General features: G+C 41.8%; 1 protein-coding gene across 1 annotated transcript; it reads right to left on the minus strand.

Moving 5' to 3' along the window:
* Nucleotides 1-337: 337 nt before the first annotated feature.
* On the minus strand, nt 338-18,138 carry dcp2 (decapping mRNA 2). Its single transcript, XM_064943530.1, is given in 11 exon segments — nt 338-1,779; nt 2,264-2,315; nt 6,011-6,094; nt 7,611-7,737; nt 7,835-7,939; nt 15,662-15,774; nt 15,884-16,036; nt 16,180-16,278; nt 16,408-16,556; nt 16,736-16,974; nt 17,852-18,138. Coding segments are annotated over 11 exon segments (1,317 nt in total). The 5' UTR covers nt 17,905-18,138; the 3' UTR covers nt 338-1,636.
* Between the last annotated feature and the right edge of the window lie 296 nt (nt 18,139-18,434).

Genomic DNA, 18,434 nt, shown 5'->3' on the forward strand with positions numbered 1-18,434 from the left:
ACATACTGGGCTAAATTTACTAAGCCTTTGCACCTGTGCGTTCAGTTTTGAATCATTTTTTAGAAGGGAGAACAAACAAAAGATAGAAAACATTTATTCCTGTTTTGTCTTAGGATTCCATCCACCTATTACTGTTCCCTTGTGTAAAATGTGATTTGTCTTGTTCCAGGTGTAGAATAGGTACAGATAATTTGTTAACCAGGCGCATTGTGAGAGTGATGTGTTTTGCGCAGAGGAATCGTAACACAAGCGGTTTCGGTCTTACATCTCTGCCATCAGCCTCTGAAGTCAGGCTAGCTGCACCGAGCCCCGCTACAGACCCCAGACAAGACAGACATAGGACACGCACCAGGTTGTCTTTATTGCAGTTGTACTGCGCAAAAATCACATTTAACATTGTGGAAACCACATTCGTATCATATAGCAATCTGAGATGCACGACTGCAAAAAAAGAAGCTTGACCCGGAACGCGGCCATCGGCATGACAGTTGGTAGGACGAGGCTACTTGGAGCGGACACAGCTTGAGCCATTCAACATGACTGCCTATACAAGACCATCTACACCAGCTCTATGACTTTGGGGATAAAGCGTAGAAGCACAATGTACAGTACTCTGTGCTTAGCCTCAGATCAGTTCACACCAGCTACACACATACACAAAAAAAAAAAGTGGTTCCCAACCTTTTTCGGTTACTGTACCACTGCAAATGAATTTCGCTCTACCCGGAGTACCCCCTCATGTGCATTTTACCAGCAGTCCTATGGTCTCATGAGTCTTCTCAAGTACCCCCTGTGGATAGACCACGTACCCCAAGTGGTCCTAGGACCCCTGGTTGGGAACCACTGCCCTAAAACATAAAATCGGGAGCTCAGTTGGTAAGGCAGTGAAACTGACCAAAGTTGGACTGTCGTCCATTAAAATTAGACACAAAAAAACACAAACACAAAAAAAAAAACCCACTGAAATTGGCAAGTTAGGGCGCCGACTTCACTCACTGGCCAGATTTACTAAACATACGCTTTGTTCGTGTCAACAGGGGATGAAACCCCAAAGTTAAAACTCTTCATCTACCTTTATTTTTTTATTTAACCTTTAAACCTACCTTTACCATTATTCTTCTCAGAACCTGTATTTTCAACCCCCCCCCACCACTACTTTCTGTGATTAATTCCCTCTATAAAAATACAGGTACAACATTTGCACCTGATGCAAATGCTTAGTGAATCTGGATCATATGGGCTGAATCCTAACTAGAGATCGGTGCACAAGAGTACAAACTGTTCATCCCTATTTTTTTGCCATTGACATCACTGCATGATTTCCTGGAAGCGAAACTAAGTTACTAAGAATCCCAAAGTATGGATTCGGCTTGAATGAACAAACCGCGACACCAAGTTCACATTTCTGTGCTTGACAACAACAAAAAAACTACAACAGAAGGCTTTTATATATGTGGTCAGTACTCTTCATCTCAACCATACGGTTGGAGGGGCTGCCGTTTCCATTGAACTGAAGTATCTGCTAGTGTGCCATTCCAGGGTCGTGTTCATTAGGGCATACAACGAAAAACAAAAAAAAATGCATTTACTTCCTTTTGGTCCCTACTGAACACGACCAAGGTGTCCGTTGGCTATTTCAGGAGTCAAAGCATTTCATGATGGCCTCCCTGTCGAACTTGAAGTTGAGGAAGGACCTGGAGGAGAGGTGTTCACAGTTGCTGTTGCAGACCACCTGCTGCCCATTGGTGGAGCTGCACGTGTCAGATGGCGGTGCTGCATCTGGGAAGAGAAAGGGAGCAGTTTCACTCAAGGCCAGTGGACAGAGGGAGAGTTCACCTCAACACCTCGCCCCCCCCCCCCCACAGACATTTTGAAAATGTTGGCTCTCTGAAAATGTCTGACTGATGTTGAAGTGAACAATACCTTTCAATTCTCACTCTGAACTAATAAAAAGGTGGCCAAACCTCTAGGGGAGCAACCCTCTCACAACATAATTTTGTGACATTCTAGTCATGTGCTCCTCGGGATCTTGATTGGCTGAATCAGGTGTGTTAAACTGTACCCAAGCTAAAGTAGTTAGAAGATCTCCAGGAGTCACGGCCACCCCCGAGCTAGTTAAAAGATCTCTATAGTGAAAAAGAAGGACCCAAAACAATGTGTATCTGAAACAAATGAATGTATAGTTGCTTTAAAACAGCACATAAAAGCTGTTACATATCTATTGAAAACTTGTCTCATTCCTAATCTTCACTTTGTGCAATACCTGTGTCGAAGTTGTCCTGTAGTCTCCTGGGCTGAAGTCTCTTCTCCTCTTTCTGGAAGAACAGTTAACATTTTAAATGCAAAGAAATATGTCCATGATAAAGCAACAGACTATGATCAAACTTTAAGCAAAAAACAACAATACACACAATCACCATTGAACACATGAATATAATTGCAATTTAAAATGCGAGACCGATTTGTATTAAATTAGTAGATAATAACTAGAAAGCTTTGAGAAAATGTGTGTAGTTTCTGCAGCTATTCACTTGTTTTAGATCTAGTTTAATCTTGGACACCCAGAACTAAAATCTTCCGTAATTTTTTCAGATGCTCGATAGACGGAAGCTCTCGGCCAGTTTTGGGCAAGTCCCTTCTGAAATTGGAAAGATGCGAGCACCTATGAAATCGTGATTTGTAAAAATGATCAGCGACGGAAAATCAGCGTACCGGAACAAAGTTCCTCGTTAGTTGTCGCATAACACAGTCTGTCGACAGATGCTACTACCATTTATGTTACCTGCATCTGTCCACAAGAAATTAGATCTAGCTAAAAGTGTTGTTAGTATTGGTCTAGATTACATCTAGCCTGGTCCCAGATCGGTTGTCTCCTCCTCTAGCCTGGTCCCAGATCTGTTAGTGCTCTTGCCAACTCCATTGCTGTTATTGTCAAGCTATAGATGTTTGTCTTGACAAAGAGTTGGCATGAAAAGACTGGCACTCAGACTTAATCTACGTTCTTATAGTCTCAGTAGAGGTCAAGAAAATTGGTCTAGATCCTGGTCTATAGTTTAAACTAGTTAGAGGTCTAGTTTGTATAATTAGCTTTATTTCGGGAGCGGTTCAGTTGGTCTGGACCTACATCTATGATGATGTGTAGAGGGTGTAGGTCAGTTATAGTTCGATGGGTAGAGGTCAGTTATAGTTCGACTGGCAGAGGGTATAGGTCAGTTATAGTTAAATGTGTAGAGGGTCTAGGTCAGTTATAGTTACAGCTGAAGTTGGAAGTTTACATACACTTAGGTTGGAGTCATTAAAACTTGTTTATCAACCACTCCACAAATGTCTTGTCCTAACTTACTTACCAAAACTATAGTTTGTTAACATCTACTTTGTGCATGATACAAGTAATTATTCCAACAATTGTTTACAGACAGATTATTTCACTGTATCACAATTGTAGTGTGTCAGAGGTTTACATACACTAAATTGACTGTGCCTTTACACAGCTTGGAAATTTCTAGAAAATGATGTAATGGCTTTAGAGGCTTCTGATAGGCTAATTTGACATCATTTGAGTCAATTGGAGGTATACCTGTGGATGTATTTCAAGGCATACCTTCAAATGCAGTGCCTCTCTGCTTGACATCATGGGAAAATCAAAAGAAATCAGCCAAGACCTCGGAAAAAAAAAATGTAGACCGCCACAAGTCTGGTTCATCCTTGGGAGCAAATTCCAAATGCCTGAAGTTACCACGTTCATCTGTACAAACAATAGTACGCAAGTATAAACACCATGAGACCACGCGGCCATCATACCGCTCAGGATGGAGACGTGTTCTGTCTCCTAGAGATGAACGTGCTTTGGTGAGAAAAGTGCAAATCAATCCCAGAACAGCAGCAAAGGACCTTGTGAAGAGGCTGGAGGAAACAGGTACAAAAGTATATATATATATATATATATATTTTAAAACGAGTCCTATATCGACATAACCTGAAAGGCCGCTCAGCAAGGCTGAAGCCACTACTCCAAAACCGCCATAAAAAAAGCCAGACTACGGTTTGCAATTGCACATGGGGACAAAGATCGTACTTTTTGGAGAAATGTCCTTTGGTCTGATGAAACAAAAATAGAACCGTTTGGCCATATTGACCATCATTATGTTTGGAGGAAAAAAGCCGAAGAACACCATCCCAACCGGGAAGCACGGGGGCGGCAGCATCATGTTGTGGGGGTGCCTTGATGCAGGAGGGACTGGTGCACTTCACAAAATAAATGGCATCATGAGGAAGGAAAATGATGTGGATATATTGAAGCAACATATAAAGACATTCAGTCAGGAAGTTAAAGCTTGGTCGCAAATGGGTCTTCCAAATGGACAATGACCCCAAGCATACACCCAAAGTTGTGGCAAAATGGCTTAAGGACAACAAAGTCAAGGTATTGGAGTGGCCATCACAAAGACCTGCCCTCAATTCTATAGAACATTTGTGGGCAGAACTGAAAAAGCGAGTGCGAGCAAGGAGGTTTACAAACCCGACTCAGTTACACCAGCGCTGTCAGGAGGAATGGGCCAAAATTCACCCAACTTATTGTGGGAAGCTTGTGGAAGGCTACCCGAAACGTTTGACCCAAGTTTAAATTGTTTAAGGCAATGCTACCAAATACTAATTGTGTATGTAAACTTCCGACTTCAATTGTAGATGTGCAGAGGGTCTAGGTCAGTTATAGTTAGATGTGTAGAGGGTCTAGGTCAGTTATAGTTAAAATGTCTAGTTGGTCTAGATGTATCAAACTTCACTATACCTCATAAGGATAGATCAACAGCTCCTGGAGTACACCCAAACCAGTCCACTGATTTAACTAATGAGGGGCTTGATTATAATGGGACCATTTAGAATCAGCTGTGCTAGTTCGGGAATACATCAATAAGTGGACTGGCTAGGAGTACAGGTTTGGGAAACACTAAACAACAAGGCGAAAGGGAGACAACGACCGAAGCGGTGTTCCTATTTCCTACACTTCTCCTATAGGGTGTGCAGAAGGTTTCGTATTTTGCAGGTTTGACACATGTAGTGACTGCAGTAGTAATGGTAATAGTTATAGTGAGCTATTTAGGGGTGGCTTGTAGGTATGGCATTATTATAGTGGGTTAGGACAGTAAAGGGAGTGTGAGTACTATAACAAACAAATCGAGTGTGTTTTAAGCTCTGAAAATGTTAAGTTTGAACATTCTGATAGTTCTGCACCAGTGATTTAGAATGTGGAAGTCTGTATTCCACTAATGACATGGGGGAGGGGGGGGCAGGAAGCTGTAAGGTTTTACATCTAGTCATTTTAGCAGACAGTCTTATTCAGAGCAAGTCCCAGTTACTGCAGTTGGAGCACTCATCTTAAGGTAGCTATAAAAATCTGTATTGACGAAATCAATGGCCCAATGGTTAGAATGTTGGACGAGTAACCGAAAGGTTGCAAGATCGAATCCCCAAGCCGTCAAGGTAAAAAAAATCTGTTGTTCTGCCCCTGAACAAGGCAGTTAACCCACTGTTCCTAGGCCGTCATTGGAAATAAGAATTTGTTCTTAACCGACGTGCCTAGTTAAAAAGGTCAAATTAAACAAATCTAAGTTGAGACGGCTCGCACTTGTCAATGTCAGTTTGATGTTTGTAGAGCAAACAGTTGAAGACCCATATCGTATCTAAAATTGATGGCCTATAGGGCTTCGATATTAAAAAAACAATTGGTAATAGAATACACAAAATCTAGAAGTTTTTTTGGCAAGCAATACAAGCAGAGCCAGTGAGAAAGTAGCATATATACTTTTTTTTAAAGACTAGTGCTAGCCTGGATGTTTTAAAGTAGTTTTGGCGTTGGTAGCCATTACAGTTTTGGGGCTACAGGTGGCGGAGGACAGCCAATAATGAGAAAAAGTAAGCCAGATTTCAGTAGTTGTTTTCACTTTCAGCAAGCACACCTAACAAACTATGGTGAGGCGTTACACACAGCTTCAGCCAAGCTAAGTTTCACCTGCTGGTTGCCGACTCCATTGGCCCTTTTCTTCAGGTTGGGAGAATCCTGGTGCTTCTTCCCATTGCCTTTCACATTGAGGTTCTGTAGACAGGAGCAAGTACCATAGAACCAGGACTCATTTTGGACATTCAACAACAACAAAAATATATTGAGTAGCCACTGATGCACTTCTCCTACTATAGTGTCCTCTGAATAACATAGAAAATTGGGAAAACAATTGATTTTGGTTTAGGTCAGTTTTGATTAATGGGTGCTGTCAGAAAAGCCGGAATTCTTGATAAAAGAAATAATTTCAGGCTAGACACAGAAATATTTTTGCATTCTACAAGGCCTGATTCTGAACAAGGCCAAACTGGGAAGACTAGTTCTGTCACCCTCTGCTGGTAACAGAAAAACAACCCAAAACAGACCTTTTGCCCTTGAGTGAATTGATGCTGGATTGCAATTGCTGCATTGTTTTGATCAGACTAAGAGATATCGGTATGCTACAGTATCCTAGCGCAGAGTAAACATACACTCAGTGTTGCGTCGCCCATTTAACAATCTGGCTTTGACAGTGAGCATGCAATGTGTTTCAACCTGAGTGTTTGTCATGCTTTTGTTAGTTTATCCATTGTAGTATTTTTGAAGCAGATGTACCACAGACATTTCATACATCTACACCCCCCCCCCCGCATCTTGCATTTGGTCTAAACTAAAACGTGTCAGCTGCAGCAGGCCTCAGCACTGAAGTTAAATCTGTGGATAACTGCCCAAAGCATCCAATTTATAGAGTCTGCTGGAGCAAGTGTGGGGTACCTGAGCCGTAACATTTTCTGATACTGCACGATTCAAAGTTGAGATTAGTGCACGATAATGACTTTCCCATAAGTCATTTATTCATGTCAATGGGAGACTCGAGTTAAGCACGCGTGAGCATTTCGTCAATGTATACAGATCTCTGGACTGATACGCTTTCATGAGTGCTACATTAGGTTAGAGACACACACAGCGCATAAGAGAGGAATGTGCACAACACAATGACAAGAGGGACAGTTCGTGAAAGTGTGCCTTATCTACTTTGAAGAACTAGTAAAATGATTGTCAGACAGCTCTGCAGCATACTTAGGCAGGCTAGATAAATAGGATGCCTAAAGACGGTACAGGAAGCACAGAGATGATGTGATCTTGGTGGCTGCTACTTCCTGAGCAGAGATGATGACTAAAGAATGAAAAATAATAAAGTCAAATAAAAACTAAATAATGTAACCAACTGAAATATTTTACTTCATTTACTATTGAGGTCTACCCAATGTGGACCTGACATACAACACATTTTCTGTGTTTTGGCAATTGAATGTTCACAATTTTTTGCTTAGGAATTTCCATTAGAAAGCTCTAAAATCATTTTAAAAATGTCATTTCATTATGCATTTAACGTTTCTTATTTTGTATTTTATTATCGAAACAGAAGTCGAAACTATTTAATTTTTTTTTAAACCAAAACAACCTTAAATAGCACTAAAAAAAAAATTATTAAAAAAAAAAATCACTCAGCACTACCCAAACAGACATTCCTGACCATAGATGACCGTTCAAACAGCAGAGACCAACCAACCTTGGCTTTCAAGAGTTCAGAGACCTCGTATTGGCTCAGCTGTCCCAGAGGCTTGGGTTGCTTCTGCTTCCCCCACCCCTCTGCTGGAGATGCCTCAGGCAACATCTGGGCCCGTCGATGCTTGGAGCTATAGAAGTTATAGAAGAAATTATTCAATTCATTCAGCTTTATTGTCCACCAAACGTATATACAAATTGTCTTCAGCATGGGCATAAGTGTCTTACCGTGCTTTGTCCAGAGGTTTGCATGGAGTGCTGCCATTGGATGCAAAATCCTCATCACTGTCTGTAGACTCTCCTTTACGCTTGGCAATCCATTCTCGAAGTGGTCTGTGGAGGGCAAAGTAGAGATGCTCGACTCAAATGCCTGAATTATTAAAAATGGTATTAAAAACTGGCGTCAGCTTTATACACACAGTATAGACGATTACACAATAAAATACTGTACAAGTTGTCTACAACTATAGGGGATTCTAAAGGGCTCCCGAGTGGCGCAGTGGTCTAAGACACTGCATTTCAGTGCAAGAGGCATCACTGCCAGTACCTGGTTCGAATCCCGGCTGCATCACATCCGGCCGTGATTGGGAGACCCATAGGGCTGCACACAATTGGCCCAGCGTCATTTGGCCGTCATTGTAAATAAGAATTTGTTAACGGGCTTTCCTAAAAGGCTTCCCCTAAAGTAAATTCATTCAAATTGCCTATTTCTTTACAGAAATAAATACAAATCATTCAAATAATAGGCCACCAGAAAGCATGATTTGGCCAGAGGATCATTAGCTTCTTTACCAAAAAAAGAAGAAGCTGTGGATGGTTTTAAAATCGCATTGCCTGTAGTCGGAAGGGCCTGCAACTTGGTCAGCGCACAAAGCAAATACTGTGCAGATGATTGTCGAGTAGCAACAGACAGTGATATTTCAAAATACAATCTCTGGAAAACAAATGGCTATTGCTGTAAAGACCAGATAAGAGACTAAACCTTCTTTTAGTTATCAAAATTCTCAACTTAATTGAGCGAACAGTATAGCCCATCTTATTGACACCCGTGGAGTGCATTGGCCATGTCCCCGACGAGTGTGCATATTCACTCTATCATGGTTGGGTCAGTGCCACCTGAAAATTAGTTTTTGGACAATAATATTGTCTTCCAGGTTAGATGGACTTCATATTGTATTTGTGTCTCCCCTACCCGTAAGCCTATTATATGGATCAGAGAGCGTCCTTTTTATAATTCTGTTTGTCAGTATCAGCAGAGTAGTTGTTGTCGTAGGCTATTCAAAAGTGTATGAGGAATGAAATAGGTTAAAATATATATATATATATATATATATTTTAACCTATTTGTTTTTAAATCACATTGTAGGATTTTTAATGAATTTATTTGCAAATTATGGTGGAAAATAAGTATTTGGTCAATAACAAAAGTTTCTCAATACTTTGTTATATACCTTTTGCTGGCAATGGCAGAGGTCAAACGTTTTCTGTAAGTCAAGGTTTTCACACACTGTTGCTGGTATTTTGGCCCATTCCTCCATGCAGATCTCCTCTAGAGCAGTGATGTTTTGGGGCTGTTGCTGGGCAACACGGACTTCCAACTCCCTCCAAAGATTTTCTATGGGGTTGAGATCTGGAGACTGGCTAGGCCACTCCAGGACCTTGAAATGCTTCTTTCGAAGCCACTCCTTCGCCCGGGCGGTGTGTTTGGGATGATTGTCATGCTACGTTTCATCTTCAATGCCCTTGCTGATGGAAGGATGTTTTCACTCAAAATCTCACGATATATGGCCCCATTCATTCTTTCCTTTACACGGATCAGTCGCCCTGGTCCCTTTGCAGAAAAACAGCCCCAAAGCATGATGTTTCCACCCCCATGCTTCAAAGTAGACGGGCCTGGACATGTACTGGCTTAAGCAGGGGGACACGTCTGGCACTACAGGATTTGAGTCCCTGGCGGCGTAGTGCGTTACTGATGGTAGGCGTTTTGCTTTGGTCCCAGCTGGTCATTCACTAGGTCCCCTCGTGTGGTTCTGGGATTTTTGCTCACCGTTCATGTGATCATTTTGACCCCACTCGTGGAGCCCCAGATATCGATTGCGCAACCAGGGGCAGAAAAACCTTGGATCACTGTTTTTGCCCCGCCCCCTTTCGGAAAAGCTGACCACGACTCCATTTTGCTGATACCTGCCTACAGACAAAAGCTAAAAAAGAAGCTCCCCGCTGCTGGTCCGACCAAGCTGACTCCATCCAAGATTGCTTCCATCATGTGGACTGGGACATGTTTCTATTGCGTCAGATAACAACATTGAGATCTGGTGTGCGAGTTCATTAGAACGTGATGAAGATGTTGGCGATTAAAACACTAACCAGAAACCATGGGCATTCGCCTGAACCACTGCTTTCAATCAGGGCAAGGTGTCTGGTAACATGACTGAACCAAACTGCCTATTCCCTCCGTAAGGCTATCAAACCTAAGCGTCAGTACAGAGACAAAGTAGAATCCCAATTCAACGGCTCAGACACAAGAGGCATTGGTCTACAGTCAATCGGACTACAGGAAGAAATGTCACGGACCAGGATGTCTTGCTCCCAGGCAGACTAAATAACTTTTTTGCCCGCTTTGAGGACAATACAGTGCCACTGACACTGCCTGCAACGGAAAAATCCGGTCTCTCCTTCACTGCATCCGAGGTGAGTAAAACATTTAAACGTTTTCGCAAGGCTGCAGGCCCAACGGCATCCCCAGCCGCGCCCTCAGAGCATGCGCAGACCAGCTGGCTGGTGTGTTTACGGACATATTCAATCAATCCCTATACCAGTCTGCTGTTCCCACATGCTTCAAGAGGGCCACCATTGTTCCTGTTCCCAAGAAAGCTAAGGTAACTGAGCTAAACGACTACCGCCCGTAGCACTCACTTCCGTCATCATGAAGTGCTTTGAGAGACTAGTCAAGGACCATATCACCTCCACCCTACCTGACACCCTAGACCCACTCCAATTTGCTTACCGCTCAAATAGGTCCACAGACGATGCAATCTTGCACACTTAACCCATCTGGACAAGAGGAATACCTATGTGAGAATGCTGTTCATCGACTACAGCTCGGCATTCAACACCATAGTACCCTCCAATCGTCATCAAGCTCGAGACCCTGGGTCTCGACCCCGCCCTGTGCAACTGGGTACTGGACTTCCTGGACGGGCCGCCGCCATAGGAAACAACATCTCCTCCCCGCTGATCCTCAACACTGGGGCCCCACAAAGGGTGCGTTCTGAGCCCTCTCCTGTACTCCCTGTTTTACGACACGCCTCCAATTCAATTCAGTGGTAGGACGGCCTACAGGGAGGAGGTGAGGGCCCTCGGAGTGTGGTGTCAGGAAAATAACCTCACACTCAACGTCAACAAAACTAAGGAGATGATTGTGGACTTCAGGAAACAGCCCCTTATCCACATCGATGGAACAGTAGTGGAGAGAGTAGCAAGTTTTAAGTTCTCGGCATACACATCACAGACAAACTGAATTGGTCCACTCACACAGACAGCATCGTGAAGAAGGCGCAGCAGTCTTCAAACTCAGGAGGCTGAAGAAATTTGGCTTGTCACCAAAAGCACTCACAAACTTCAAAAGATGCACAAGAGAGCATCCTGGCGGGCTGTATCACCGCCGGTACGGCAACTGCTCCGCCCTCAACCGTAAGGCTCTCCAGAGGGTTGGTTTCTATCTCCAGGACACCTACACCACCCAATATAAAGATCATCAAGGACATCAACCAATCTTCGAGGTCTGTGCATCAAATGGGACCAGACAGAAGCTGTTTTTCAGTCTCAAGGCCATCAGACTGTTAAACAGCCACCACTAACATTGAGTGGCTGCTGCCAACACACTGACACTGACTCAACTCCAGCCACTTTAATAATGGGAATTGATGGGAAATTAAATATATCACTAGCCACTTTAAACAATGCTACCTTATATAATGTTACTTACCCTACATTATTCATCTCATATGCATACGTATATACTGTAGTCTATATCATCGACTGCATCCTTATGTAATACATGTATCACTAGCCACTTTAACTATGCCACTTTGTTTACGTACTCATCTCATATGTATATACTGTACTCGATACCATTGTTCTTCTATGCTGCCTGTACCATCATTCATTCATATATCCTTATGTACATATTCTTTATCCCCTTACACTGTGTATAAGACAGTAGTTTAGGAATTGTTAGATTACTTGTTGGTTATTACTGCATTGTCGGAACTAGAAGGTGATTACATCTCGCATTAACATCTGCTAACCATGGTATGTGACAAAAAAAAATTGATTTGAGATCGAGGAGATTATCAGTGGTCTTGTATGTCTTCCATTTCCTAATAATTGCTCCCACAGTGGATTTCTTCAAACCAAGCTGCTTACCTATTGCAGATTCAGTCTTCCCAGCCTGGTGCAGGTCTACAATTTTGTTTCTGGTGTCCTTTGACAGCTCTTTGGTCTTGGCCATAGTGGAGTTTGGAGTGTGACTGTTTGAGGACAGGTGTCTTTTATACTGATAACAAGTTCAAACAGGTGCCATTAATACAGGTAATGAGTGGAGGACAGGAGCCTCTTAAAGAAGAAGTTGCAGGTCTGCGAGAGCCAGAAATCTTGCTTGTTTGTAGGTGACCAAATACTTATTTTCCACCATAATTTGCAAATAAATTCATTAAAAAATCCTACAATGTGATTTTCTTTTCTCATTTTGTCTGTCATAGTTGAAGTGTACCTATGATGAAAATTACAGGCCTCTCATCTTTTTAAGTGGGAGAACTTGCACAATTGGTGGCTGACTAAATACTTTTTTGCCCTACTGTATATTTACCCAAAAAATATATGGGAATTGATTTTTTTTACATTTTACCTTTATTTAACTAGTCAAGTCAGTTAAGAACAAATTCTTATTTTCAATGACGGCCTAGGAACAGTGGGTTAACTGCCTGTTCAGCGGCAGAACAACAGATTTGTACCCTGTCAGCTTCGGGATTTGAACTTGCAACCTTTCGATTACATTGATGGAAGCTACAATATTACAGCTGAACCACCCACTCAAAAAAACAAGACAAATAATATTTCCGAAATGGGCATCTTTATCAGTGTGAAGCAAGAAAAAAAGGAAGAAACCTGCACACGGCTCTTGAATAAACTTTATGTATCGGCCTCACGGCCTTTATCAGAGCTTTTATGAGTTAAAAAAAAAAAAAAAATTACACCCTTATGTAGACCTAGCCCCACCCACATCCGTTCCACGCATCGAATGGGGTTGGAGTCGAGGGGAAACTAATAAGTGCTAACAAATACAACAATGTGCATTTAAAAAAAAATTATTCAAATAAAGTGTGTATATAAAAACGTATTAAGCACGTCTGTAAAACCACAATGAGGACATCGACCTACCAAGCAAGTTTTCATAAATCATTGTGTACAGCGCAAGGAAAACATCAGCGTAATCTGAAATGGGTGTATAATTCATATTCACAACATATATTAGGAAATAATGTCTGGATGGTGAAAATCCCAAAACATTCTCTTTTGCTCAGAACATTATTTATCACCTCCCTGTCTGATATCTTAACTTTCTCTATGCCACAAAAAAATAAAATTAAAATAAATCATTTTAAAATGTCATGTTTCAGGTCATTAAAAATGTACTGCAACTGGATAATCCCTGTCGTTTCTCCTGATTAATCTTCTACGTTCACAAATTCTTTGAGAGAACATGAGGTTTTACCTACATAACACAGCCCACAAGGACATTTAATCGTGTTGATAACGTCGGTGGTGGAGCACGTAATAATGCCATTTATTTGGAACTGTTTTCCTGTATGTGGGTGGCAGAAATATTCACACTTCATCATATTGTTGCACTGTGAGCAACCTCTTGCATATATAGCTACCATTCAGAAAAGTGCATAAGAGAGCATGGCTGATTTCCTTTTGTGGCTGGTAGTTGGCATGGACCAATTTATCACGTAAATTGCGACCTCTCTTATATACAATAAGTGGTGGATTCTTAAATTCAGCTGGCAAAGCTGGGTCCGATGATAAAACATGCCAGTGTTTCTTGACAGCATCTCCCACTTTTCGTGAGTTCAAAGTATATGTAGCTGTGAACATTACAGTGTTCATTAGCTCTAGTGGGTCTTTTTTGTATCCATTCATCTTGTGGTTTCCACCATGGCCAAATGAAGAGCTTCATCCACAAATTGTGGAGAATAGCCTCTTCTTAGAAACCGAATGCGCATCTCTGCTGCTTTTTCTAGATAGAGATAGTCCTCTGTGGAGTGGCATATTTAGCGCAGTCTGAAAAACTGTCAGGGTGGAAGCTGTCCCCCCTGTAATAGTGTGTTTCTGTCCATTTCTTTCCTATACGGGAGTGTGACTGTTTGAGGACAGGTATCTTTTATACTGATAACAAGTTCAAACAGGTGCCATTAATACAGGTAACGAGTGGAGGACAGAGGAGCCTCTTAAAGAAGAAGTTGCAGGTTCCGTTTTATTTCTCAATCCATATGTCGAGGTAATGAACACATTTAGTGTCACATTCAATAGTGAATTTGAGATTGGAGTCAATGTCATTGAATAATGCCATAAAGTCTGACAGCTCTTTTCCCCGTTCCTCCCCATGTGCAAAAGACTGTCAATATATCAATACCACTTCAGGACTTTATTCAAAAACGGATTTGCGTTTTCATTGTTAACAAAACGTTCTTCAAAATGACCCAGAGGGAATGCGGAGCCCATCGATGTTTCAATCATTTAGAGGTAGCATTCATCATCAAACCTGAAATAGTTGTACGTCAAAACATATACAGCCAGCTCAAGAATAAAGTTTGTTGGTGGGTATTTGTTAGTATCTCTGTCTCTCAAATAGTGAGCTAGGGCTGCCAGCTACCCCGTATGGGAATGATGTTACATAGACTCCGACATTTAAATGTGACCAACAGTCTTCTGTTAAACCCTTTATTGGCGAGATCTTATTTATGAAGTCTATAGTCTATCACATATGATTTGGCCCTGTCTGGGGGTGTCCTCGGATGGGGCCACAGTGTCTCCTGACCCCTCCTGTCTCAGCCTCCAGCATTTATGCTGCAGTAGTTAGTGTCGGGGGGCTAGGGTCAGTTTGTTATACATCTGGAGTACTTCTCCTGTCCTATTCGGTGTCCTGTGTGAATCTAAGTGTGCCTTCTCTAATTCTCTCCTTCTCTCTCTCGGAGGACCTGAGTCCTAGGACCATGCCCCAGGACTACCTGACATGATGACTCCTTGCTGTCCCCAGTCCACCTGGCTGTGCTGCTGCTCCAGTTTCAACTGTTCTGCCTTATTATTATTATACCATGCTGGTCATTTGAACATCTTGGCCATGTTCTGTTATAATCTCTACCCGGCACAGCCAGAAGAGGACTGGCCACCCCTCATAGCCTGGTTCCTCTCTAGGTTTCTTCCTAGGTTTTGGCCTTTCTAGGGAGTTTTTCCTAGCCACCGTGCTTCTACACCTGCATTGCTTGCTGTTTGGGGTTTTAGGCTGGGTTTCTGTACAGCACTTTGAGATATCAGCTGATGTATGAAGGGCTATATAAATAAATTTGATTTGATGGCAATACTTGCACATGTGATTTAATAAAAGAATCTACGAAATTCGACAATGGCTCTAGCATTGAATTTATTCCTACGATCACTGGTCTGCCTGGATAACTGCCTTGTTGCGTTTTAGGTTTGTGTCATTTTGGCAAAATGTACAGGCATGGACGTACGACACATTTGCAGCAAAGGTATTCATATTCAGGTTTTGAGATAAGGTTATTTAATATGGCTTGCTTCAGATTAGAGTATATATCCCTGTGTGGGATCAACACTCAGTTTTCTATTGAAATGTTCATTATTGAATTGTCTCTGAATATCTTTGTCATAATCTAAAACAACCACAGCACCCCCTTTGTCTACAGATTTGATGAATCTTTCATTAAGTGCCTGTTCTTCTGAATGTGTGAAGCGCAATAAGACCCTTACCTGACAAAAGGAATGGCCATGAAAAACTTGTTGGGGGCGAGTCCAAGTTTAGACTTGGGAGTCATGTCGTTTCTGTGACATGGTAGTTTCTCAATCGGGAACCACTCGATGTTCTAGGAGAAACACAGCACAATAGCTAGTCCTAGTTGTTCTCTTCATCTGCGTTGTAAATACAAATTGCAAATAGGAACAAAAGATGAGAAAGTTAAGGGGTAACCGTACCCTTATCTCCTTCCTTGTTTTGGGGTTGAACTTCGTCTCCTTGGGTACCCCAGGTATTATGTACAATCGGGCCAACTGATCAGTGATTTTCTGCTCGATGTACGTATCTTTGCAGATGCGATCTTTGATATCGAAACCCGTCTCCTCCATAACCTACAGACATGGGTATGAGAAAACATTATTGAATGAAACGTCATATATAGTATCTAGCCATTCTGTATTGAGCAAATACTTTCTTGCCAAATCAGAATTATTAAGACCTATAAAACTGAGATAATTTTATAAGAGGCTATTACCTCTCGTACAGCACAAACATGGGGAGCCTCATCTTCATTGACTTTTCCCTTCGGAAAGCCCCACCCTGACTTGGCCAAATAGCCCTGAACCAGCAATGCCTAAAGAGAAGAAATATTAACTATTATAAAAGGACAAACACACACCTGAGACAACGTAAGACATATGAAATGTTTATCAGGAAGTATCACCACACACAGCCAGTGTTATAATGTATGTACTATACGCACATTGTCAAGCGACTCATCTAGAATAATGGCACCATAGGTTGGAACACCCATCTTATATTCCTTCCACTGTTCTAGAACCTTCTGTACATCCTCCCCATTGGGCAGCAAGAATGGACAATGATTAAAAAGTAGCATGGTGTCAAGGAGAATGTAAGGAACATTTGCAAAAAAATTATTACGTTTAGTTTTATGTACCGCTCCTCAAAAGACGTTATTTGAATTGAAGGTGGTGGGGTCTTTGCAAGTTCAACAAGAAACGATTAGGTGATGACATGTACATAACCTTTCACACAGCGGGCCTATGGTCATAAAGCATTTTTATTTATTTATCAGGAATTAACTAACCAAAGAAAAAAGGAACATGAAATCAACCTCCCCATCCCCCTCTCACATCCTTATTCTCATGTAAGGATATCAGCCTTGGCAAAATCCCTTATCCCGCACTGAGGTAATCCTGGTGCATTCTGCATGCAGAAGTCCAGGTAGAACCAATGGGCAAGCTCGATCTGGAAGCACACGCGGATAGCATTGTCTCTCTCTTCACTAGGGATGTGGAGGATGAATCGACTGGAAGAGAGGAGGGGCAAATCAGTACAGTAGCAGAACTACACGGACATAGTTAATTAGACAACATACTGTGGTCCATGCCACAATACAGTTTGAGTTATGAAACTACAACACAGTATAATGAAGTACCATAACGGTAGCCAAACATTAATGATGTACCATCATGACTGTAGCGAAGCTTTAGGTTCCGTGTCTGCAGCTAGGGGCGCATTTATTACAAAAACCGTTTAAGAACCAAACAGAGCAAATCACGAGTTAATATTTGACGATGAGTCATCACTAGCACAGAGGCTGCTGCCTATATACATAGACTTGAAATCACTGGCCACTTTAATAAATGGTACACTAGTCACTTTAATAATGTTTACATATTTTGCATTACTCATCTCATATGTATATACTATATTCGTATCTTAGTCTATGCCGCTCTAACATTGCTCGTCCATATATATTCTTAATTCCATTCATTTACTTAGATTTGTGTGTACATGTTGTGAAATTGTTGGCTATTACTTGATATTATTGCACTGTCGGAGCCAGAAACACTTGCATTTCGCTACACCTGCAATAACATCTACTAAACACGTGTATGTGACCAATACAATTTAATTAACACAGATAGGTCCCTCCCCATTTCGTTCCGTTTGAGAAACGTTTTTGTAACATAATTAATACAACCCCTGAGAACACTGATGCAACGCACTTTCGTTAAGTCAACCCCATTGTCACTTGGAGACAGACTAACTACCTCGGTATCTAGCTAGCTAGTTAGCTATCCACAACCAACGTTACGACAAGCCACAAGCACAATAAAGACACCCCTCCGGGTATAGTGTTAGCAAGAAAACAAGTTTGTCACGTTTGACGCGGTATTTACCTGCAGAGGTCGTCCAATACGCCGTTGGGAATCTCCCCTCTTTTTGTCTCCATGTTGAGGATAAAAACATCCCGAACTCGCGAAACAATGAGGCGAAAAATAAACAGCGCAAAGCTACTATTTTCTTAAATCTCGAATCAATGCATTCTATTGATCAATCAAGGCGAACTATATGTGCCAGGTTCGTCAAATGTCCCTAAACTTACACAAATAAATACATGCAAGCTACGTTAGCTCGCTAAAAACAAACTCCAACACCGCACAATCGAAAAAGAGAGGTAGAAACGCCACTGTTAATGATGTCAGGGGACGTTATTATCCAATCGTATATCAGGGGAGGCTGGCCACGTTGAGTAGGTGGTACCTTATTGGGCTAAATGATGGCCTGTCAAATCAAGACGCACAATAACTCGAGCACATATTATTAAGTTTGGTTGACAAAACAAGGAAACGGTAAGCAAAGATATTCGAGCAAGATTATAAAGTAGACAACTAGACATTTTTGAGGAAGAGGCGAGGCTTGTGTAGCCATGTAAATGACATTTTATACGCGGACATCCCAGTGGCATTAGAACAGTTTCTC

The sequence above is a fragment of the Oncorhynchus masou genome, chromosome 28 (genome assembly GCF_036934945.1).
Source record: "Oncorhynchus masou masou isolate Uvic2021 chromosome 28, UVic_Omas_1.1, whole genome shotgun sequence".
NCBI lineage: Eukaryota > Metazoa > Chordata > Actinopteri > Salmoniformes > Salmonidae > Oncorhynchus > Oncorhynchus masou.